General features: G+C 42.4%; 2 protein-coding genes across 2 annotated transcripts; both read left to right on the top strand.

The window, feature by feature from the left end:
- Positions 1–9,142: 9,142 nt before the first annotated feature.
- On the top strand, positions 9,143–14,593 carry LOC139803134 (ovomucoid-like). The gene is made up of 8 exons (XM_071758993.1): positions 9,143–9,354; positions 10,270–10,289; positions 11,032–11,168; positions 11,666–11,723; positions 12,011–12,144; positions 12,701–12,761; positions 13,856–13,965; positions 14,415–14,593. Exons 1-8 carry the CDS (start codon positions 9,300–9,302, stop codon positions 14,458–14,460), a joined length of 621 nt encoding a protein of 206 aa, XP_071615094.1. The 5' UTR covers positions 9,143–9,299; the 3' UTR covers positions 14,461–14,593.
- Positions 14,594–16,211: 1,618 nt separating this feature from the next.
- Positions 16,212–18,410, top strand: LOC139803061 (ovomucoid-like). The gene is made up of 4 exons (XM_071758864.1): positions 16,212–16,350; positions 17,190–17,206; positions 17,658–17,773; positions 18,217–18,410. The coding sequence occupies exons 1-4, from the start codon at positions 16,296–16,298 to the stop codon at positions 18,260–18,262; spliced, it is 234 nt and encodes a 77-aa protein (XP_071614965.1). The 5' UTR covers positions 16,212–16,295; the 3' UTR covers positions 18,263–18,410.
- Positions 18,411–22,692: the final 4,282 nt, after the last annotated feature.

The following is a 22,692-nucleotide window of genomic DNA, read 5'->3' as shown; positions in this document are numbered from 1 at the left end:
GATCCAACTGAATGGCATTAGCTGGTCACAGTCTCCTCTGCAGAGCTCATACCAGAGGCAAACATGAACTCAAGGAGGCACAAAGTTGAGATTATGTCAGAGCAATCAAGGAAAGAAGCCAAAGCAGTTATGAGACACAGGTTTCCATGCAGTATTCACCAGAAAATTTCATGTAAAAACACATAGAGAAATAAATCACTAAAACTGGGCCAGAAAATGAGCAAAGCCTGACATCAGAATTTAATTATCCCCCGGGCTCAGGGGGTGTTCTATGAAGCAATATAACTATAAAAGTAGGGCAGCTTTCTCAGGGACAAAGCTGTTTGCTGTGCCTCAGAGTTGTTTTTCAGCTCTTCCAGGGTTACTTACTGAGTATAAGTTAATTAGATTATTTCTTTCTGCTTCATGTTGATGAGGAGGCAAAGGCAAGCGCATTTGAAGTGAAGAATTGATTCGTTAATTTTTCTTTTTAGGTTTTTTTTTGTTTATTTTATTTTTTTTGGTTGGTTGGTTGGTTTTTTTGTCGCTTAGGAGAGAGTGAGAAAAATACCAGGTCTGAGGTGTTGCTTAGAGACCTGAAAAGTGTTTTTAAGGTATACTTGACTGAGCTAGGTGCTTGCTTGGCCATAGGCAGAGGAATGGCTGAATAGAGAGATTCCTGTACTGGGGAGCACCAAGACATAATCTCATGATCTCAGTGTTTGCTAGACTGCAAATGTACTCAGTAGCAAAACGTACTCAGACACTCAGAGCTGTCTCCAGTGCAAGGGTGACAGATGCTTTGGTGATGCTCAGCTTACTGCTCCATTGCTTTTCAGGTGCAGATCTCCAGGGCTCTGTCTTATTCACCTTTGGCCAATAGTCTGAACAGCTTCAAAATGGTCAGGTTACTCTCAAAGACCATTCAGCTGTCACACTAGGAAAGCCTTCGTTTTTCACCTTAGAAAGAGGTACTAAAAGCATCAGGTCCAACCATGGATTTAGTCCCTGCTTCAGTGGACTCTTGTTTTTGCCCTCTTGCCATAAAAATAAATACTTGTGGATGCAGCCTTGCACCCTCAGTGAAGGCTGCAGTGAAGAGCAGAGTTTCCAGTGCCTGCTATGACTGCAGCATCAGGCATCTGTAGTTCACTGCTGGGAGGCAGCTGGTACAGCTCCACACTCTGCCTTGCAGCCACTACTGAAAATCTCAGCTCTGGACAGCAGGGACCAAGCTCTTGAGTGGTGCCAAGGCTGACAAACTTTGACGTATTTCCCCCTGATGAGGGTCTAACCTCAGGATTCATCACTTGTAAAGCCACCAGTACATATCACAGAGGCAATATTTTAAAATTATAAATGTCCTCTCTGCTTCCTTGTTTGTCTAACTTATCTTTATAGCCTTATCAATGTTTTCTGAGTGTACAGTCATTTTTCTTGCACATAAAGAAGGAGGAAGAATGAGGTGAATCATTTAATTCTTGATTGATATGTGGGATTTAGAAAACAATACTTACGTTTTTCTATTGAGCCAAAAGCTTTTTTCCCTTGTTTATCAGCATGGTATACATCAGCACTCAGCCATCCATGACTTGAAAAAAAACCAAACCAACCCAACTTTTCCTTGATAGTGTGTGTACCTAAACTTCATTCAGAAGCTTTACCAAAAAATCTATACCTTTCAAAATTGTCTAGCAATAATTTGCTTTGGTTTACTTCTTTTTCATATGCTGCATTTGGAAGAGAGAGGCTTGTGGGTGGGCTGAGATACTTTGTCACTCTTGAGGGGTGCTTGGGAATGACAAGGCTCATCCCACTGTTTTAAAATTGTTCCATTTTCAGAAGATTATTTAAATTATTTTTAACCACTTTATATGTTCCTCAAAAGAAAAATCTAGAAATTGTTACACAAATTATTTGTATCAGTTGCACAGATCTGCTTAACTGGCTGACAGCAAAGGAAATATTTTGGGAAGTGAAAAATTTACCTCAGACCTCTATATTTAAAGGAATATAATCCCAATATCCATCCACTTCATCCATCAGTATGTTCACACTCAGAAATGTTCATTCTCTTGTTGAAAATTAATGTTTAATACCATTTTATTTGATTCTTTGCCTTGCTCTGGGCATCAGCTGTGTGCTCTCTGCTGATCAATGAGATGTGAAAGAAGCAGAAAGAAGCAGTGGAAAGGAGCCTGGATCCAGCTGGCAGACATCCACTCCTAGGAGGGTTTTCCAGGTTTTCAGCAGCTGAGGTGCAGCCCCATAAGTTTAAACATACTGTGAATTTGCAGACAAAGAGTGTTCACATAGTATATTGCTTCATGCCTGATTTTCATTCATAGAAGCAAAAATTAATTTTACTCAAGCCCTCTGAAGAATAGCAAATGTTTGGAAATTTATTGCTTTAAGCTATTTTTTTTTCTGTTCCCTTCAAGGTTTACCTGTAGCACTTGGCCCAGGGACATTGCTGAGGATGGACAGTCAGGGGCCCCTGAACAAGCACTGGACTAGATCTGTGGCACAGATGGTTTCACTTACACCAGTGAATGTGGGATCTGTTCCTGTAATGTGTCAGTCTGATGGAGAGAACATGCTTTCTGAGCAACAGTCCCCTGGCTTCTCCCTGTGCTTTTCCAGTTTATCCTCCTTTTCTCCATTTGCTGTTTGTGCTTGGGGGGAAAATGTGAAGATTTGAGAAAAGAAAATAGCTTAGAAAAATAGCTGGAGTGAAAATCCAAATGATGCAGCATTTCAGATGGCATAAGTTTGTTGACGTGACAGGATTATAATAGTCAGAGATGGTAAAACCACTTCATTGTCAGTGGTTAACTCAGATGAACTCTCCTCCACTTGCATCATTTGGGAGTTTTATTTACATTTCCAGCACTTGTGCCCTTTTGGGAAAACGGTTGTACCAAGTCTCTAACGACAGACTTTCCCTTCTTCAGAGCACAAGGGGCACCCAGGGACTCGGGAACCACGGTCACCCCAGTGACTAAGGAGGAAGGCAGAACAAGAGGGAGTCCAAGCTCCCACTGCTGCCTGTGGCAGCATCCCAAATAGTGTCAGCCGGATGCTGAGCAGGGAACATATGATTGGATGTAAGTGATGCATATACCTTCTGTTGACATTTTGTTTGGCAGAGATTTAATGCTAGATTCCCAATATTGCTCTTCTCCATAGGCTGCATTCAAATATATGAAGAGAAGGATGGCGAAAATATGCAAAATATAAAACAAGTAGCAGAAATATTTCTTTGCTGTGCAAGCACACGCAAACAGCCTTCAGTGACAGCATCAGAAGATGGGCCATAACTTGTTTCAAGACCTGAAAAGGACACACAGAAAACCTTTGCAGGTATTAGTGCATTCAGCTCTCCTGAGACAAGAATTTTTTGTCAAGTTGCAAAGTGCACAGTGCCCAAGCCAGAGTATGTAGGGGCCAGATGGTCATGTAGAACATTGTAGTTGTCATGCATGTACAGACATATTAAGGAGGTAACTGCATTGCTTTTCCAGTGCAATAGTTTAGGGGTTATAGAAGTCCTGCTATCTGCCTCAGTGTATGTGAAATAGTAAACCTCTGTAATTCAGCAGCAATGGTGCTTCACCCATGTGCAGCTGTGAAGAATCAGCCAGTGGTCTCATTGAAGCTCAATACTGCAGAATAGATCACATTGTTCTCCTTTCTCTTGGTGTAATAATGAAGGAATAAGTGTTTGGTGGTTATGATGCTCACAGTCCTTCAGCTACAGAAACACTTCCCATCCTTTTCCTACTGTTCCAACCAAGTGTTTGAAGTACAGTGCACGATGCAGCCAAACTCCTTGCCCTATTCTTGCTCTCTTTCCCTGCAACAGGGACAGCAGTTAATTTTCCTTCTTAGCTTATTGTATCCTATCCCTCAGAAGTAAAAGCCTTGTTGCTGCTTACTGCATAAGATAATTCTTAAAAAGGAAGCCATAATTCATCCCAAATCCCAGAGATTCCTGGATTTCTTCCTATGAATGAAAACGAGCACCTTTACTTGTATTTTTACAAATGTTATTTCTCACATGATTTTTGATATTTTTTTTTGGCTGACAAGGGGAGACCTGGGAATGTTGTTTTTGTCTGATGCTTTACATTGCTTCATCCCATGCCCATGGTTTCACATGGGAAGGAGACTTTGCCTGGGGATGTGATACATTGATGTTTTCTGGTCTCTCATACTTCTGTGTATAAACCTGTGCACCTTTAGCTCCCTCAAGGGAGGGCAGAGCCTCAGCTTACCCTGTCCTGCGCTTGCATGAATCAGGTCCCAGATCCTGGCTGAAAGGGCTGTGGAGCCACATAGACTGATGAGGATCTGACTTGCAAACCTGGGATGATCCAAAACTCCTGATTCTAAGGCTTTGGCCTCTTACTCAAGGAAATTCTGCCTCAGTTGCCTATTGTTCCCAACAGAACTCAGAAAAATCAATATTGCAGTCCTCCTGACCTCTGATCAAGAGTATAAGAGGAAAACATCACTTGTTTGCAGACAGTCATCCCCAAAACATGCGAACTTGCTGTGTTACTTACCAAGAAGAGGGAGATGTAAACATCAAAAGTTAATTACCCTCTTGTCAAGAACACTTTGTGGTTTATAGACATGTCTGTCAATCTTATGAAACAGAACTGAGGAGAGCAAGCACTGAAGGCATGTTCCTATGATGAATTAATGAGATTTGGCAGCTCACTGTGAAAGGATGATCCCTGTGCTTCATGAGAGGCTGTAACCTGTCTCCCCAGCCAGCCTTGCCATAGCCCTTGTGCTGTAGTCGCATCCGGGATGCTGATCCCACTGTAAACAAATTCTTGAATGCAGCTGTCCAGAGATCAAATTATCTTCCTCGAGGCCTTTGTATTCCTCTTTCCTGCTCAGCAGCAGCAATTGTTCATCCCAACCATACTGAATTCTTTTCTCAGCCCTGCTACTTAGTCAATTAAAATATCTTTTGCCTATAAGCCTCTCTTGGCAATGACACTCTGGTGGTTTCGGTGGCTGTTTGAAATCCAAGGGGGACAGCCACAATTCCCCTGCCATGTGTTATTCTGGTGCCATGGGTGCTGCTAGGTGACTGGTAGTTTGAAAACGCTCTATCTGATGTTCTTTGGAGAGGTATTCATCTATTTCTCTAGTTTATATAACACCAAAGCAATTTGCTTTCATCACTGGATGTGCTCATTCATCCTTTTATAACTGCATTGAGCTATAAATAATGCCTTCTTGCAGATAAGAATCTCTTGAATTTAATTTTTTTTTTCTACTTCTAGAAGACTTTTTCCTGACCCCGTCTCCTGAAAGAGACTTTTTCAGCCTTAGCTGTGAAGTTGCCACTTTGTCTTTCTCTTGCTGGGCACCCATGAGTGGTGTCAGTTCCAGGTCAGCTGCTACTTCCCTTCAGTCACCTTCTCACTTTTTCTGCTTGGTCAGTGGCAAAGATGAAACAAGCACTCAGTGATGTAAAGCTGAGATCATGGAACTGTCAGAAAAACTGATTACACCAATGATTTCCCATTCCTCTGACCAGCTGCAGGATAATATTTCCTGCATTACCTCTAAGCCACCTTCCCTGAAGTACATTCACTTCAAGGAGCAATAGCCAGAGCTATGGTCCAGCCAAATGTTCTGCTGTTTAGTGTCTCCTTTTTTTTTCTACTGCTTTTTCTAGCATTTTCCTGCTTCCACATGAGAAACTCTTGTCCTGTGCAATGGAGCCCTCACCTGACATCCTCATCATCCAGAAAATGTCCAGAGTTGGAGCAGAGCACAAGCTGGTGAGGTGAGAAGTGAAGGCATGTCCTCAGAACTGGTGTTGCTGAGACCTGTGTTTGGTCCAGGCTACAGCACAGCAGCAAACTGGCTGCTATTTGGACAGCTGGTTTTCTGTCAGATAAGTTTGCTGTAAGTTAAAATGCTGATGCTATTCTGGGGAAGTATTGTGACAGAAGCAGGCATGGGCTGCTGCAGTAGTGGAAAGGCTTTGAAATCATTGAGAGGCAATAATATTCTCAAATTTGAGTAGTTTAGTGTGTGGGGTTTTTTAACAATGATGTCCCACAAAACAAGTAGATTGTAATGTTACTGGTCATCTCCCATAAAAATGTGCTGGGAGCTCCGGTGACCTCTGCACTCGCTCCTGTCTGTCAACATCTGTCCTTGCAGAGGAGCCAAGTGAATTTAATTCATTGCATAAGTAATGTGAAACTGTGGTAGCCTTCACCTGCAGGGTACAAAGTTCTATACATGGTCTTATTAGTTCAGGAAAACATTCACTGGCATCACCTGGATCAAGTTCTATTTAATAAGTTCATAAACACGTGGATATGATTTCATATCAATACATTTTAATCATGTTAGTTTCTTTGTTTTCTTTATTGCTTAGTTCAAATGGTACTTTCAGGCACAGGGAGAGAGGCAAAGCTTCAGTATGTTCTGTGTTGGTTTCTCCAGGTGTGTGGCTCAGTACAACTCGTTACTGGCCCCACTGTGGCCAAGAGAAAGACAAAGGTGGAAAATGCAGTCTGAAATGTATTTAGCAGGCATTTTGGAGTGTTTAGAGGCAATATGATGAAACAGCTACAACTAATTATTGTTACTTCCCACTTTTACAACAACTGTTTGTTAATTAAATAATGTGACAAAGCTCAGGAATGTTGGGGAAAGTGTACTAAATAATTTGTCATTCACTTATCAGTGTGTTACTGAAAAGTTGCACATCCACTAAAAAAATTCCCAAAGTCAGTTTTGATTCTTCAAGAGAACGTGGAACCAGCAGCTGGCAAAAACTTTAATGGAAAATGCAAAGCAAGTAATTCCTTGGGCAAGTGAGAGAGGAAGTTGTACAGTGTCCAAATCTTGCCCTGATGTTAGCCCACAGACCCAGTCAGGACCATAACATGTGGCACTGACTTTGCTTACTTGCAGATCTCTGTCCTCGTGCTGCACACAGGAGGATTTTCCTTTAGCCAAATGGTCATTAGCCATATGTTGCCTCTGACTGAAGATTAGAAGTGGATTACAGCATGAGAACAGTGGCAGGATTGCAGACCAAATCCTCTAACTGTTCTTCCAGGAGGTAGCTAAGAACTGAGCAATCTGTCCCACAGTAAGAGCTTAGCCAGTTCTGCTCTCAGAGGGAGGATAATCTGGAGCTGTAGCCCCAGATGGGGAGGCTGTGGATATTGGCTGGAGGCTGTGCATGGATCTGAAACCTGGTGATTTCTGAGTGTCTTTTTTGTGGCTTGCCTGGCAGGGGTGCCTGAGTGGCTCAGGAGAGACTGGTCCTCTCCAGTCAGCATTTAATTGTCACAGGCTTCAGACCCTAGAGTGTCTGTGTGTGAGTGGTGAGACAGTGAAGGAATGGATCTGCTGAACATCAGACAGGTTCTTGTGGCAGTCAGAAGAAATCTCAGGGCCAGTGAGTTCCAGAGCCAGTCCTGAACCCAGCAGTTGCTGTGGAAAATTTTTCTTTGATGTATGCAGGCAGGAAGGTGCCCTCCACCCATCAGGAGAGAGGTGGGTCCTACCTAAAGGACAGCAAGGTGCGGGGCAGGGAGCAGCCCAGATTAGCAGCACGAGTGCACTGGACAGAAGCTCCCAGTTTGGGTCTGGGAGGGCTGGCCAGGATGATTCACAAAGGCCTTGCTGCCAGGCTGGAGAAAGCAGTGGCAAAGTTCGGATTTGACCCAGAAAGATGCATCTGCCTCCAACTCTGCAGGGACTGTATATGTGACCTGGTGGAGGTCACAAGCATGGCATGTGACAGCAGCATGCTGCTGCCTCTACTGAGAGGGAAAGTTTCTGGCTTCCAGAGACACCATCCACAAGGCACATCAGGACAAGACATCTTGAAGATGTGCCAAAGCTGTCTAAAATATTCATGCAAGCTTCCTGTAATTTATGGAAACAAACCCAGCAGCATAATTATTTTAATGCTTTTTCTTGTGGAGAAACCCATCTCTTTTAGGTAAAAATGTAACCTTTATATCCACACAGCCATGCTGCAGCCTTTGTTACACACCAGTGCCCAGGGTAGGTGATTCCATGCACTGTAGTGCAACTTATCTACATTTAGGGATTCCTACCCTTTGGACCACTGTGATGTATCAGACCCAAACACAATTGGTTGGGCTAACCTGATGATTTCAGCGACATTTCATAGGGTTAATGGGTGGTGCCTGTGTAAGGGGTCATGGTGAGAAATTCAGGTTAAAAGCACAATCCATTCCTGCAAAATTGCACCTTTTAAAACAGCAGAGGTTCAGACCTCTTCCAAGAACAGAGCAACAAAGATTGCACAAAGGCTGGACAGACAGGAAGGCTGGGACAGGCTTTATGCTTTAAGTATAATTTTCCTAAATATCTGTGGAGGTGAAGGACCTATTGTACTTTCAAGCATAGTTGGTGCCATGTAAATAGGTTCCAAAACCTTCAGTGTCTTTTGTTCTTAAGATGGCTTGGCAGAGCACTTTGAATTAATTGGTGTGTTTAACTGTGAGTAGGTCTGTAAGTAAGTGCTCCTGGTATAAGGTTCAAGTGACATTTTTAGTGGTGTTTGACAGAATTTAACTTATTTCAAGTCTTCTGCTCAGCTCTTTTAAACTGTCAAGAAGTCCTTTCTTTTACCAAACCAGTGCTAAATATCAGTAGGTTTATAGGGTAGACACAGTTCTGTTAGACTCACCTGACAAAGCTCAGCCTGTTCTGATGATGGCAAAGCCACACCTGCCCCATGTTCATACCTGTGGTTAATACCTGGGAATGTGGAAAAAAACCTTACCTGAAACAAGAAAGGAAAGCAGGGCTTCTCAGCCTGATCTGCAAGCAGGGTAGCACTGTGTGCTCTGCCTAAGCTGCTCCCTGATGGGAGATGTGGCTCTGCAGACCTGAAGGCAGGTTCTGCTCCTTGCTGCTCTGGTCCCCTCAATGTTTTGTGCTCCTTGTGCACAAAACAGGAATTCTGCTAGAATCCTAAGGAGATTTCTTTTGTCTAAAAGGCTATTTGTTTGGTTTTGACCACTGAGAACATGCGATACTTGTCTCAAGCTATTAACCAGATGCCCAGCCAAAATCAATTGCCTAGCAGGCGTGGATCATTACCTGAAAGTCAAGACCTCAATAAATATTACCTTCCTTATTGTACCAGTGACAGATTCTGCTGGTTGTTTTATGTTACAGCTGAACAGTTTAGACACTGCATTTGTATATATTTGCAGTCAGCCTTGGAGAGAGTATCTTATGAGCAGAGCAGGAGCAGGCAGCCTGTAGACTTGGGAAATCCTTCCACCATGACCATGGCAGGTGTTTTTGTGCTCCTCTCCTTTATGCTTTGCTGCTTCCCAGGTGAGTAACTCTCAAGGCACCACAAAAGGCTTCATGTCTCAGCCCTGTCTGTCTCTAGAAGAATAAGACATTGGCTTCAGAGAAAATCTTCTGCAAAGAGCTAGGCTGCTAGCAGCATTGCATAGGATGCAGGAGCAAATTTCAGGATGGTCTTAGATGAATCACTGTAGTAGCTGGTTGCCTGTTGTAAATACAAATAACTGCAACTGGTAACTAGTACTGTCACACTTTTTACACTGCTGTTTTACACTTTTGCACTGTTTACACTTGTTGTACAATTGCAACAAATGGACATATACTTGAAACAAGGAGGTGGTCAGCCCTCCACTAACTAGTCATGAAAATATTGTAACGCAACAAGCAAATTCTGTGCAGGAGCTTGGCAGCTTTCCTGCAGTACTTTTGCTGCTAATGGAGAAACAAGACATGAAAACAAGCCAGAGTCTGATGTTCTCACTGCATATTTACATCTGATGAAATTACAAAGTCAAAGACAATTTTTTTCCTCACTTAGCTTCTTTAAAATGCATAATACTGACAACAGATGCTGTATGTATTTGCTTATCCTGTAGGTGACTATTTGCATTTGTATTTATCTGTGTTGACTCAGGTTCCTTTTCAGATGCATAACAGCAGCTCTTTAGGGTTAAAATGGATGTGTAAAAAGATAAGGAAGGAAAAGCTATTCTATTTTCAATTTATAAGTCTACCTATCTCAAAATAAAAAAGAACAAAGATATTGAAAAACATGTTTCATTTTAGCCAGCAATAAGCGATGTTATTGTACTTATCAACACACACGCACAAAAATAAATAAAATTCCTACATAGTTTATTCAGTACAGGAAACCACTCACTGGAAATCATTCAGTTTGGTCCTGCTTTTTTTTTTTTTTTTTTTTTTTTTTTTTTCCAGATACTGCCTTTGGTGTTGAGGTGAGTGGAAGATTTCTTTCTCTTACTTTTCTTGGGTATGTAGCCTGATAAGCCAGAAAAAAAGGAATAGGAAAGACCTTGGGCCTTCAGATGCTTAAGTATTTTTCACCTAGCATTAAATTAGTGTCATTGTAATCAGATTCTACCGTGTAAAATATTAAATTATACTCTTCTTGGCTTTACATCTATGCTGTGTATTAATAACATAGTAGTAGAGATACAAGTTTTTTTCAATTAATAAATTTTTCACCATATTTAAACTGGTCTAAGCTTTGAGCTGGTCATATATAACTGGCTCTAAACTGACAGCATAGGCTGTGATATCAGAACCTACTCAAAGGCAACCTACTGTAAGAATAAAGTGCAATGAGACATTTCAGCATCCACTGACCAGGTCAACTTGATCAGTGTGTTGAGAATGAAAGAGCAGTAGCAGAAATGCACTGGTGGGGCCACAAGAGTAGTAAACTGAGGGACCAATAGATAATATTTGTAAAATGATGCCAAGTGAGTGTGGAAGGCCACCACTGATATATCCAGTTGAAGAGGGACATCTGTACCCCTCTCCTCCTTTTCCTCTCCTGTCCTGCTGTGCAGGGAGGTGTTTGTTAGAAGATTGACCCACCAGCACAAATCTGTGCTGTGGGAGTGAAGAAAACACTGCAGGCTGAATCTGGTCTTATGAAAAATAACCTGTGAATCTAAAATGTCTTCACCCTGTTGCTGTACATTCCTTTGGCAGGTGGACTGCAGTATATATCCCAACACTACAAGTGAGGAAGGCAAAGAGGTGTTGGTTTGCACTGAGACCCTCAGCCCCGTCTGTGGTTCTGATGGAGTCACCTACAACAATGAGTGCCAGCTTTGTGCCTACAATGTGTACGTACTCTCCAGGTCTCTGGCAGCAATGATTAGGACTCCTGGCAGAATCTCTTTTCAACGGTGATCTGTCACATGTCACTTGGAACAATTCCTTCAAAATGAGCTTGGATGTCATGGTGTGGTAGCCTGCTGCCTAGACATCACTTTAGTTGCTGTGTCTCAATCTTGCTGCTGTACTTAATTCAGGTTTTTCTTCTCCAGCTCAAGTATCAAACAGATGACGGCCCCTAAGGCACATCTCATCACAGCAAGGCAGAGTAAAAGGATAAAAAAATGCTTTGAACTGCTCAAATTGGTCCTAAAGCTCTCAAGGTCTTTAAATCACTGCTGGCCACTCAGTGCTAGCTGGTCAGGGAGGATGGTGCTGCCTTCTCAGAAATATGTAAACAAGCTTGGGTGGTAGAGAATCATCTTTCCCTTGCACTAGTTACAGCACCTAGAATGAAGTGAGATTTCTTTGCTGAACTTGCTAACATTTGTCTTTCCCTCTCCAGAGAATATGGGACAAATGTCAGCAAAGACCATGATGGAGAATGCAAGGAAATTGTACCCGTAAGTGAAATCAAGGACAAAACAAGGGCCATGTCCTGCTTCTAAGTGGCCAAAGCTCCTTACTGACTCCCCCAAGATATAATTCGAACACAAAAGAAGAGGACATACAAGATGTCAGGATTTTGCATTGGTCATCTTTAAGTGAACTGTCATCATAGTTAAACACAAAAATAGCATTTTTCCTGCTGTGGTGGTATCCTAGGTGGCTGAACAGACACACTGATCAGATATATTTGCTTCCTATGAGTAAGCCTTCATCAGTGCTTTGTTGTGTGTTCCCTCAACAGGTGGACTGCAGTCGATATCCCAACACAACAGAGGAAGGCAGAGTGGTGATGCTTTGCAACAAAGCCCTCAGCCCTGTCTGTGGTACTGATGGGGTCACTTACGACAACGAGTGCCTACTGTGTGCCCGTAACCTGTGAGTACTGCATGTGCAGAGCTCTTCTGTGAGGGACAACGAGTGCTTAGCACTCTTGGCAGCTGCTTTTCTGAATATCAGGACTTCTACCAAGGCTTGTTCTTTGAGGCACGTGGACTTTGACCCTCCTCTTTCCCTGCTAACTAAACCCTGTTTTCCTTTGCGATTAGGACAAAAATTGTGGTTTTGATCCAGAGAGAGAGAGATCAAAGGGCTTGGTCAGGATCTAACACAGAGCTGAATGCTTCTCTTAACTAAGTTAAAGGATCTGTGTGGCAAATGCTGCCTTGCAGAGGACAGCAACTAACCAAAGGTGCATCTACATTGTCACACAAACTAGCTCCTCATTCACCCCAGCACCTGGGACCTTCCCTTGCCCATTGCACCATGCTCTCAAGAACACTGCAGCAGGCTGTGGCACAACCAGAGCTGGTATCTAGAGCCAAGTTGTTTCCCTTATACTAGAGCTGAGGCTGATCAGCATTGCTGGGATGTGAGGTTCAGGCAGAGCAAGTTGTTCTCAGGGTTCCCTAATGTGAGTCTCTTCCCTTTCCAGAGAGTCTGGAACCAGTGTTGGCAAAAAGTCTGATGGGGAATGTAAGAAGGAAATTGCTACGGTAAGTGAATGATGAGAGATGGGGTCTCAGTCCCACTGGTGTCAGGAAAGGCACTGCTGGGTGTCTGCAGCATTCCCCAGGCCAGCAGGATCCTACAGGAGTGGAAATGCTGCTTTGCTTCAGCACAGGGAATATTTTGCTTTTTCCACATGTAATGTTGATTATCCATGCTAAAGTCAGAAAAGGAAGAAGGTGACTGGAGAGGAAGAGGCCAGCAAAAGGGCAGTAGCAAGTAATCCATCAGGGCAGAAGTGAGAATGAGAATGGGGAATGGAGTTTGGGGTCAGGACAATGGCCCATCAAGGCCATGATGGCTTGAGGCAGATCCCATTCTTAGCAGGGGTAATAAGGGCTGTGCAAGAGAGACTGAGAGTAGAGTAAGTATGTATGGGATTTCCACTCTTCAGCCTCCAGCTATTTTCAGGCAATGGGCCTCAGCTAGGTGTGATTTCTGTGTAGTCAGTAAGCCTCAATGGATTTCCCTGCCATGAAATTCCTCAGCCTCTTTCTGGACCCATGTACATTTTTTTTGCACACAATGCCTCTCAACAAGTGTAGCACCCATTGCACAAAGAAACAAAATCCCACTCTCCCATTATCTAGCTAGGTGGTGATTTCCTCTTTTAAGACCATGGGAGAGATACCTACAGGCATCAACACTCAGGCTTCTCCCAACACCAGTGTTTTTCTGTTTAATTTCCTGGCCAGGTTGGGAACATGATGCAATGTGATCGTGAGAACAACAAGTTCACAGAGTGAACAGCTGCTGCTTAGAAATGATGTGGCCAGGTTATGATACACATCTCTTGAAACAGGAAATTATGTTCTATTTTTATATTTTAAAATTCTTCTCGCATAGGAGAAACTGACAATTCAGTTTGTATCAGATTGAGCAAGGAAGAGAATTCCTTTTAGTGAGACTGTTACAGTCAGCACTGCAACTGTAGCTGGTGGTACAAGCCCTTCTGCTACTAACTCTCATGTATCTTTCACATTAGTTGTTTGGTTTTATTTTCTTTTTTTTTTTTTTCTTTTCTTTTTTGTTTTTTTTTTTTTGTTTGTTTTTTTTTTGTTTGTTTGTTTTTTTTTTGCAGGTTGACTGCACTGACTACCCTAAACCTGTCTGCTCACTTGATTACATGCCTCTTTGTGGTTCTGACAGCAAAACATACAGCAATAAGTGTAACTTCTGCAATGCAGTCATGTATGTACAAACATGGATCACCTTTGTGTAATCAGTTGCTTCCTATAGGCACAGGTTTGCACAGTTGCCACTTTCTTGTTTGCTGACAAGTGTTGATTAGGTACTTGAAGCAGGTGAGAACACCAGCTTTAATGCCAACCATTCATTTTTTTTTTTCCTTAGGGCATACAAAGAGCTATGTCTCATTTGTTAGTGTGAATGGTTTGAAGACCACTAAGTTTAATGGAGTTTTTATGGAAAAATTAATTTTAAGGTTTCATTATAGTTTCATATACAGATATATATTCACTCATCTCTTAACAATCAAACAGTTAATGAGACTCTGATCTGCAAATTTTTTGGCTCTGGGCAGGACCATATCTGATGCCTTTTCTAGGAGGCAAGCAAAAGGACAGATTACAGCAGGCAGGACTCTGCCTAATCATTTTTTTTCATCTCCTCACTTTCAGGGACAGCAACGGGACTCTCACTTTAAGCCATTTTGGAAAATGCTGAGTATAAGTGCTGAGAGAATTCACAAGATCCCCACTGGCAAATCCCAGCTTAAGATCTCACCTCAGTTCATCTCACCCTCTGGGAAACTCAGCTCACTCCTGATTTTCTTTCTCAATAAACTAAACCAGCAATATTTCTTTTTCTTGTTTCATGTGTTGTCTCATGAAACATTTTCTTCTGATTTTTTGAAGAATTATGCCATGATGAATAGATTACGTGCTTGTAGTTCTGGGATATAACAAGAACAACATCTTGTTCCCCTCCCTGTCATAAAAGGCAGAAAATTAAATACAGATGCATAAACCTCAGAGCTGTGTGACCTTGCACGTAAAAGATAGTCAGCCTACATTAGTGTTCAGACCCTTTTAGACATTTGACGTTGTAAAGGGCTGAAATACAGCTCTGAAGCAATGACCTTAACTGATCTCTCCCAAGGTATTTCTGGTGCACTTTCCCTGTGCAGGCATCATCAAAACCCACTCAGACAGTGGTGATGTGGGCACCAAGAGCTGATCCCTGGCATCCTAAGGACAACCTTTACCTGAAGCGTAGAATTCTTCAAGGGCACAATGTCAGCAAAGCCCAAATGTGTCAGACATGTGAGTGAGCCCTGTGTATTTGTCTGGATCTCCCAAATGACATAATCCTAGGTTTTTCTCATCTTGGACTCATCCTTTAGTAGGCTCCTAGTGTTCTGAGATAAATGCTCTCCTAGGGATGGTTCCTGTTCCTGCTTACTTGTCTTTTCTCTTTAAAAACATAATACACTTTGCCAGCCCAATCAGTGTCAGTAGTGTTTCACAACCCAAGGACAAAGTGTCCTTCTGTTTTTTGAGAGTGTGACCTGTCATTTGTGTATTGTGCATAAAATTTATTTGCTTTTTGTCCTCTGCTAGAGTATTGAATTTGGTGGGGTTTGATCCACACAAGAAAACCATAAATAAATTTGGCATATCCCTTCTAAAAATTAATATCTCCCATATGTATTTCTCCTGGGAGACAAAGGGAGGAGAGTTCTTGTTTTCCATGATGGAATGAGATACTCCAAAAAGTGATGCTTTGGTGGTAAAACAAAGGATTTCTATTGAGATAGGCAGATGGATGAAGCAGCTATTTCCAGATTGGGTTGAGCTTTCCTGGGATCCAGGCTAGGGTCTCACATCATTCTGTCATCAACAAACTATCAGTCCATTACTGCAAATCTAACCCACAATGCTAGTGGCTTTTAGGGGAAATAGCTATTGTAATTTCTTTGCATACACCCACAAAAGTTGCTCCATTGCTTGTCCAGCCCAAGGACTCCCTTCAGTGTCTGGGGCACTCTCGTTTGCCTTCCCAGTTTGCTGTTTTCCTGGTTTCACTGTAGCTTAATGATGCTCTACTGGGATGAAGCATGAAAATAGTAGAGACTTTCCACTCTGGAAGCCATTAATCCAACATTTTTCTCATGAGAAAGCACTATGTATAAATTAGGCATTGATAGGTGCACGCAGAAAACACAAGAGCAGTTGCTGCTTGGGTTTTTACAGTTACTCTTCAGCCCGCAGGAATTTTTATGATCCTTCAGAAGGAATCTCTCATATATTTCACTGGATATAACGCAGGGAGTGTATGCAACATATCTAAAACTTCTAGTTTAGCCTGTTTCTTCAGGATGAAGGTGGCTAAGCCAAATGTGAACACACACAAACACACACACACACACACACACACACACAAACATGCGCAGGTACATATAAGCATGGTTGCCAGCTGAGGGCAGAATTAAAGCTCCATTTCACCAGGAAATCACAGGTTCCTCTGCACACAGACTGAACTCCTCTGCTTCAGCCACCATGAAACCAGCCAGTGTGTTGCTGCTGCTTGCTCTAGCCCTTTGCTGCATCACAGGTGAGTAGCTTTCCTGCCTCCTGCTCTGCCTTTGAGTAAGTGCTGGCTGTCTTTAAAAGCACAAAAACATCCTCAGACTGGAGACAACTTCATTCTGCAAGGACTTATTTACTCCTAGAAATATAGTGTTGAAAAGACTTGACATCAAAGACTATCACTTATGGGGTAATATTTTAGCAACAGAACTGAGTGGGTAAGAACAACTGTGGGAACAGCTCTACTCTCAGTGCTAGTTTATGCATAATGAAAGAAGTGACATGTACGTGGTGCAACCCGGAGACTCAGACATCCAGTATTTAACCTCTGAAATGTTGCAAAAACACAGATTATTTTACTGAATGAAAAGGAACGTTTTCTGTAGTCATTCTGAACTGAGATGCAATTTGAGAGCCTGAACAGTTGTAGGAGCTTTATAAAAGTTATGCCTCACTGAATACTCCTCTTACTTAGGAGCTATTGTAGCAATCCATATAAGATGCTGCCTCTGTGTGCTTGCCAGCCTTATGACCCTGTTTGCTCTAATAACTTGCTTAGCTTTGAGTACATGTCCAGCTCCATCCTTTGAACCATGGAAAATGATTCTGTCTTCTTTAATTTTGTACACCCATTTCAATCTTGGCCGTAACCCTCATTAAAAAATTGTACTACAGAATCAATCTTGTGAAGATTTAATATGGCACAAAATTTTGCCTGAAATTATTTTTGTCTAAGAAGTCATATGCTAGCAAACAGTGAATTGAAAGTTGTGTATTTAGGACATGTATTCACAGGTTTTTAACTCTAACCGAACACATGGATTGCATTTTTGTAATATTTCCTTTTTTTCATTTTTTTTCCAGCTACTGATGCACAGCGGGTAAGGGACAGATCTTTCTATTTGCCATCATTTCTTTTCTTAAAGCAGTTTCCACATAAATCTGTACCAATCGCATTGTGATCAAGCATTTGAAAATCCTGAGTCATCCAGCTGTCTGAACTATATTTGCCACAGATATTATTGGGTGAAATTACCTTTTTCATCTGATGACAGTTTCAGTGAGTAGTGCAGTATTCAATCTGTGACCAAATTATTGTCAGAGTTACTTCAGCAGCATTTGTGATGGTTACACAGACTCTTCATTGCTGAGGGTAACTCTCCCTGGGCTTTTTCTCAGCATCTGATGCAGGCCACTGCTGTGAGGGGGAGCAGAGAGTGGTGGCACACGTATCTCTGAATGTCATTTTTCTTGCATGTCTGTTGTTGTGAGCCTTTTTTTTTTCTTTTTTTTTTTTTTTTTTTTGTGAACATACATTGCATCTATCTACAGGAATACTGCCGCAGCTTCCGTGTGCCCAGACCTATGTGTTCTATGGAGTACATGCCTCACTGTGGGTCTGATGGCCAAACATATGCCAACAAATGCATGTTCTGCAATGCATTCGTGTACGTATGAGAATAAATCGCTTCACTAATTAAACTTAATCAATCAGTCTTGGAGACTGCTTGGAGAGGTAAAATTCTTCTATGTTGTGTTTGCCTATTCTCCTGCTAGCAAGGGTCAAGTTTTTATTTGGACAATTTGCCAGGAATTCCTTTCTCTCAGGTATAAATAGGTACATTTAGTAGAGTTCTTCATTTCCTTGCTAAGTAATTACTGAAGAGATTTCTTCTGGCAAAGAGTCTATTTCCTACAGACTATTTGTTCTTTCTCTAAATTAAGTCATTATCTTCTCTTTGAATGTTAGTAATAAAAAGAAATACCTGGAATAGTGTTCAGAAGTTCTGTTTTTGTTAAGTTCCTCTATCATAAATCTTTCATAAAGGGAGAGACAAACAGTAAGGGCCCAGATGCTCTGTCTCTGAGGTCCTGATTCCTTTCTGTGCAGGAGAAGCCGTCGGACTCTTCGCTTGAGAGCTCTTACAGCTTGTTAACTTCTCACTGCGCTTCAGCTCAGAAAGAGGAATCCTCCCTGGTAATGCTCCCCATGGCCGGTGCTCCCCTAAAGCCTTGTCCTGAAGCTTGGATGCTCCTGATGCATCTTGTAACCTCTGCTTAATAAAAAAAAGCCATCAGCATTTATGACTCGTTTTAATAATATGTCTCATTCTGTTTTTGCTTAAGATGTTGCATAATTGCATCACTACAACAATCCTGGGGTGCAGGTATTAACAGGCAAATTATAGGGAGAAGGAATACATTGTTCTGATCTAGAAAAAAATCAGCTCTAAGAGCAAAAGCAATCTTGAAGTCCTCTGCTTTCATCTAGCTTTGCAAAGGAAAACCATCTCTGGAGATGCATCTTGGTGCAATGCTCCAGTCAATTTATTTGGCTAAGGGCATCTTTGGCAGACACTGATGGGCTGAGAGGATCTGTCTGTCCCCCTAGCCACTTCTGTGAAATACCTGCTGAATTACTGGTAGAGACTTTGGCAGCATGTAGAGGCCCCAGGCAACCCTGAACATACAGAGACAGTCACAAGGTTGTCACAGCTGGAGGGGGGGGGTGGAGGCACAAGCTATGGAGGTGCAGGGGGTCTTGCTGGTAGCTGAGGTGGCTCATTGCTCATCACTGTTTCGGTTTCCACGGTTAGCCCAAATTTTTTATGCTTACAAAACAAATGGTGAAGAAGGGTAGTTTCCCAGCTGCACCTCTTTACCTTGCAAGCAGGATTGGAGGCCTTCTTCTAGGTGAGTAGAAGCCCCTTTGCACTCTGCTCTGCTTCCCAAAGCAACATGATGGGATGTTTTCTCTCAGCAGGCAGATACGTGGCTGCCCACATTCATTTTTGCAACATTCTTCACTGCAGGATATTGCAGAAAACCAGTGGGCAGTCAGTCATAACAGACCTGATGTTCAGAGGACTGCCAGCAATCAGTACCACAGCCTCTTTCTGCACCTCACCCACCACTTAGCTGCTGTTTGCAGGTGCTTACGTCAACTGGTCACTTGTAGAGGATCCTTTGAGAACCTTTGGCCTCTGTAAATCTCAGTTGATGAAAGGAAGGGCTCAGAGGCATAGCGTTAATTTATTATTTGTTAATAGCAAAGCGCTGGCAGTGTGGAGTGCTGTGCAGGCAGCAGTCTCACAGTCAAATTGTTAATGATCTTAAGTGACAATGCGTCACTTTGCAGAGACTGGAGAGGGCAGCTGTCAGAAGGTAGACGTTTTATTTCCAAAAGATATGACTCTCTGCAAACATTTAATGTTAAGTCCCTTCCCAGGCCTGGAATGTCCCTCTTGTGAGAGCCAGGTTGGTGTGTGGGAAGGCATTTCAGTGCCAGATGCAATTTCGTAGGACTGAGACAAGCTGAGGCTCTAGGAAGTAGTGCTGGGTTGTGTGGCTCTGGGACTTCATCCTTGTCCTCCTCCACTGGGTAAGGGAGTTGAGGAATAAGAGAATCATGGAATTGTTTTGGTTGGAAAAGACCTTTAGTGTCATCAGGTTCAACTGCACTATCAAGCCCACCCCTAAACTACACCCCTATACACCACATCTCCACATCTTTTAAATACCTCCAGGTATACACCAGCTCAAACACTTGTTTTATTTCCTATGGAAGCAGAGAGGAGGATGGCCTCCAGAAGCCAAGCAGAAACTAGCTTGGAGACAAGCTCAGCTCTTGATAGCAGTCAAGGTTCCAGTAGTCCTCAGAGGGCTTCATCCAGGAACCATGTCCTCTAAACAGGAAAATCTCCTAGGCAATATCAGGGAAACTGTGAGTAGAAAAGAAAGAATTAGGCAGTATTACTTAGGAGTAATTGAGGGCAGATCAGGACCCCAGAGGCACCCTCAGACGCCTTGCCCCGGAGGGACAAATCCTTAGGATGGAGATGAAGACAGTTGTCTTTTATGGGCACTTGGTTGAAAATAATTTTTTTGTTGCTGCTCAATAAAATCCTGCTACAACAACAAAAAAATCCTCTCTCCATTACTAATCTAACTTTCCCTCCAGGAATTTCAAGGCAGGAGACATTGTCTGCCCGCTGAGGTATTTTATGGTACAATTTGTTAAGCAGTACCCTGGCACTTTATGTCATTATCTGATGTTTGTGAATTTAGGAAATGCCATTCAATTACCCCGCAATCTGATTAACACATTGCATGTAGTTATTTTGTTCTGCTCTACTTTATATCAATGCTTCTGTTCTAGTGCATTGTTGTACTTGTCACTGACCAAAATACACCTCAGGCCAATCTAGACCTTTCTGTTAATGTGGTTTCTCTTTGAAGCTTCATTCAGGATAAATGTTTTGTTAGTACATTCTTTTTTGATGCAGAGAAAAATAAAATTATGTTTTTAAAGATAATTACTTGAAGAGGTTGTTTTGAGGGGCTGATTGTGTCAGAGCGACTGCAGTCAGGCAGAGCTGATGTGCTGAGGGATTGGGATCTGCGGGGCCACATCCTCATCCTTGTGCTGTTAGTATGCAGCTCCCAGCAGTCAAATTATTCCAGACACCCTTGCATGTGATATCATCTGTGCTTAAAGGACTGGAGATATGCTGGCAGCAATCAGATAGCTGAACTAGAAGGAGAAATATTAGGTGAGTGCGGCTTAGAGCAGGGGCTTCGCTTGCTGTAAACTGGATTCAGATTCTCATAGAAGATCAGTCCTGCCCCCCTGTGCAGAGGTTTGGGAACAGCAACCTGTTTTCGAAGCTCTTGCAATGGGCCACATCGCTGGTCAATGGCAGAGAAATGTATGTGGCATTTGTCTCTACAGTAGCATAGATTGCTTTATTCTTGGTTATGTTGTGGTGTGTGACAGCCAGATATGGGAGTAAGGGCAGTGATGCCACTGCTGGAATAACAGTACCTGGTCTTGCATGCACATATCCACCTTTGTTTGGTTTTTTTTTTAATTAAGTATAATTTCTCTTTGTAGCCAGATGAAGCCTGTAGACAAGTTTTAAACCAAAGCAGGGAACATAAATGAAGAATTTTTTATGTCATGGTAGACCATGGCCTTGTTGGGACAGGGAGTCTCAAGACCAGAGGAATAGATTCCCAGGAAATACCACTGCATTGGGAAGAAATAGTGCTGTATTAGGAACTGAGAACATCTAGGGTAATTGAAAATTTACCCTAATAGAAGAGGAGCCATCATGTCACTACCAATGTTTATCCTATTTATGTGGCCATAATCTTCTTGAATGTTTGCCCCCTGTGAACTTCAAATATCAGGAAGAGTTTCATTTAAAGTTTCCTGTGGATCTCAAAACTGTAGAAACATTAAAATAATCCTATGACCAAAGCAACTTTACTGAGCCCACTGTTATGAGGCTCTTGAATATGACAGAAGGGTTATGGCAGTTGAGTCCATTTTGCCCTTCTCATTTGCAACATGTGTATGGCATTTTCTGATGCTCACTCTTCTAAATGCATGGAGACAGTTGGTTTTGATTGCTTTTAATGCCTGTTTTCAACCATCTGCTGCCCTGCAATTACTTCTGTCCCATTCCCTCTGGTTCTTATTAATGGAGCTCCTCGTGCAACCCCATGACACACCTTGCCCAGCAGCTCTCTCTGCCCTGCCCTGGCTGCTACCAATTATCTCTCATCCTTTCTCATAGATCCTGTAGCAAGACTCTTTCCTTGTTTCTCCTTTTCTCCCTGCTGCCCTGTTAAAATGCAAGGGATTACTGGAGAAAAGGAGCTGCTCTTAGAGCAGTCCTGGATGTACCCAGGCCCTCAGAAGCATCATGTGGATAAGGGTGGGGGGCTTTCCCAAGAAATTCTAATTAATTAAACAGCAGGTGTTGGCCAAAGATGAAAGCAATGCCTCTCCCTAGCAGACATCCTGCCAGGGTGATTTCAGCCAGGCAGGAGCGGAAACCAGAGAAGCAGAACAGTTTGTGATAACTGGGGTTCTCAGATCTGGAGGTGGATATGGAGAAGTTTGGGTTGCAGGGCTGAAGAGGAGACAAACCACATTCCTGTAGCCTCCTGAACAACTGCAGAGCCAGAAAGTGCCATCTCCACTGGTGGCTGCTGCAAGCTCTGAGGAAAACTTGTTTTCAGGCTTTGGCATTACTGCCCCTGAAGACTAATCAATATTAATACTTCTGTGACTACTGCTTCCCTTCCAAATAAGCTCACAATCAGTTCAAGGAATATGAAAGGTAAGTCACTCAGGATGCTAAGAACACAAGAGAAACAGCTTTCAAAGGAACCCTTCAACTTCTGGTATTTGTGAATGAGATCCAAATAGCATTACTCATTTATTTTTCAGGAAAATTATTTAATTGATATGAACAGGCCAAATCCTGCAAGCTCTGTTCTGTGACTGCAGTTCCCTTACACTTTGAGCAACATTTTAATGATTTATCTTCCAATGCCAAGACTTAAACCTCTCCCA

The sequence above is a fragment of the Heliangelus exortis genome, chromosome 15 (assembly GCF_036169615.1).
Source record: "Heliangelus exortis chromosome 15, bHelExo1.hap1, whole genome shotgun sequence".
NCBI lineage: Eukaryota > Metazoa > Chordata > Aves > Apodiformes > Trochilidae > Heliangelus > Heliangelus exortis.
Note: the sequence above shows the minus strand (reverse complement) of the source record. Positions and strands in the feature narration are given on the sequence as shown.

Bases quoted from the DNA above. Each gene is read 5' to 3' on its own strand.
- LOC139803061 (XM_071758864.1), top strand. From the start codon at position 16,296: ATGAAACCAGCCAGTGTGTTGCTGCTGCTTGCTCTAGCCCTTTGCTGC. The intron at 17,774-18,216 runs GTACGTATGAGA...CTTTCTGTGCAG, and splicing joins ATGTTCTGCAATGCATTCGT to GAGAAGCCGTCGGACTCTTC.
- LOC139803134 (XM_071758993.1), top strand. From the start codon at position 9,300: ATGACCATGGCAGGTGTTTTTGTGCTCCTCTCCTTTATGCTTTGCTGC. The intron at 9,355-10,269 runs GTGAGTAACTCT...TTTTTTTTCCAG, and splicing joins TATGCTTTGCTGCTTCCCAG to ATACTGCCTTTGGTGTTGAG. The intron at 12,145-12,700 runs GTGAGTACTGCA...TTCCCTTTCCAG, and splicing joins CTACTGTGTGCCCGTAACCT to AGAGTCTGGAACCAGTGTTG.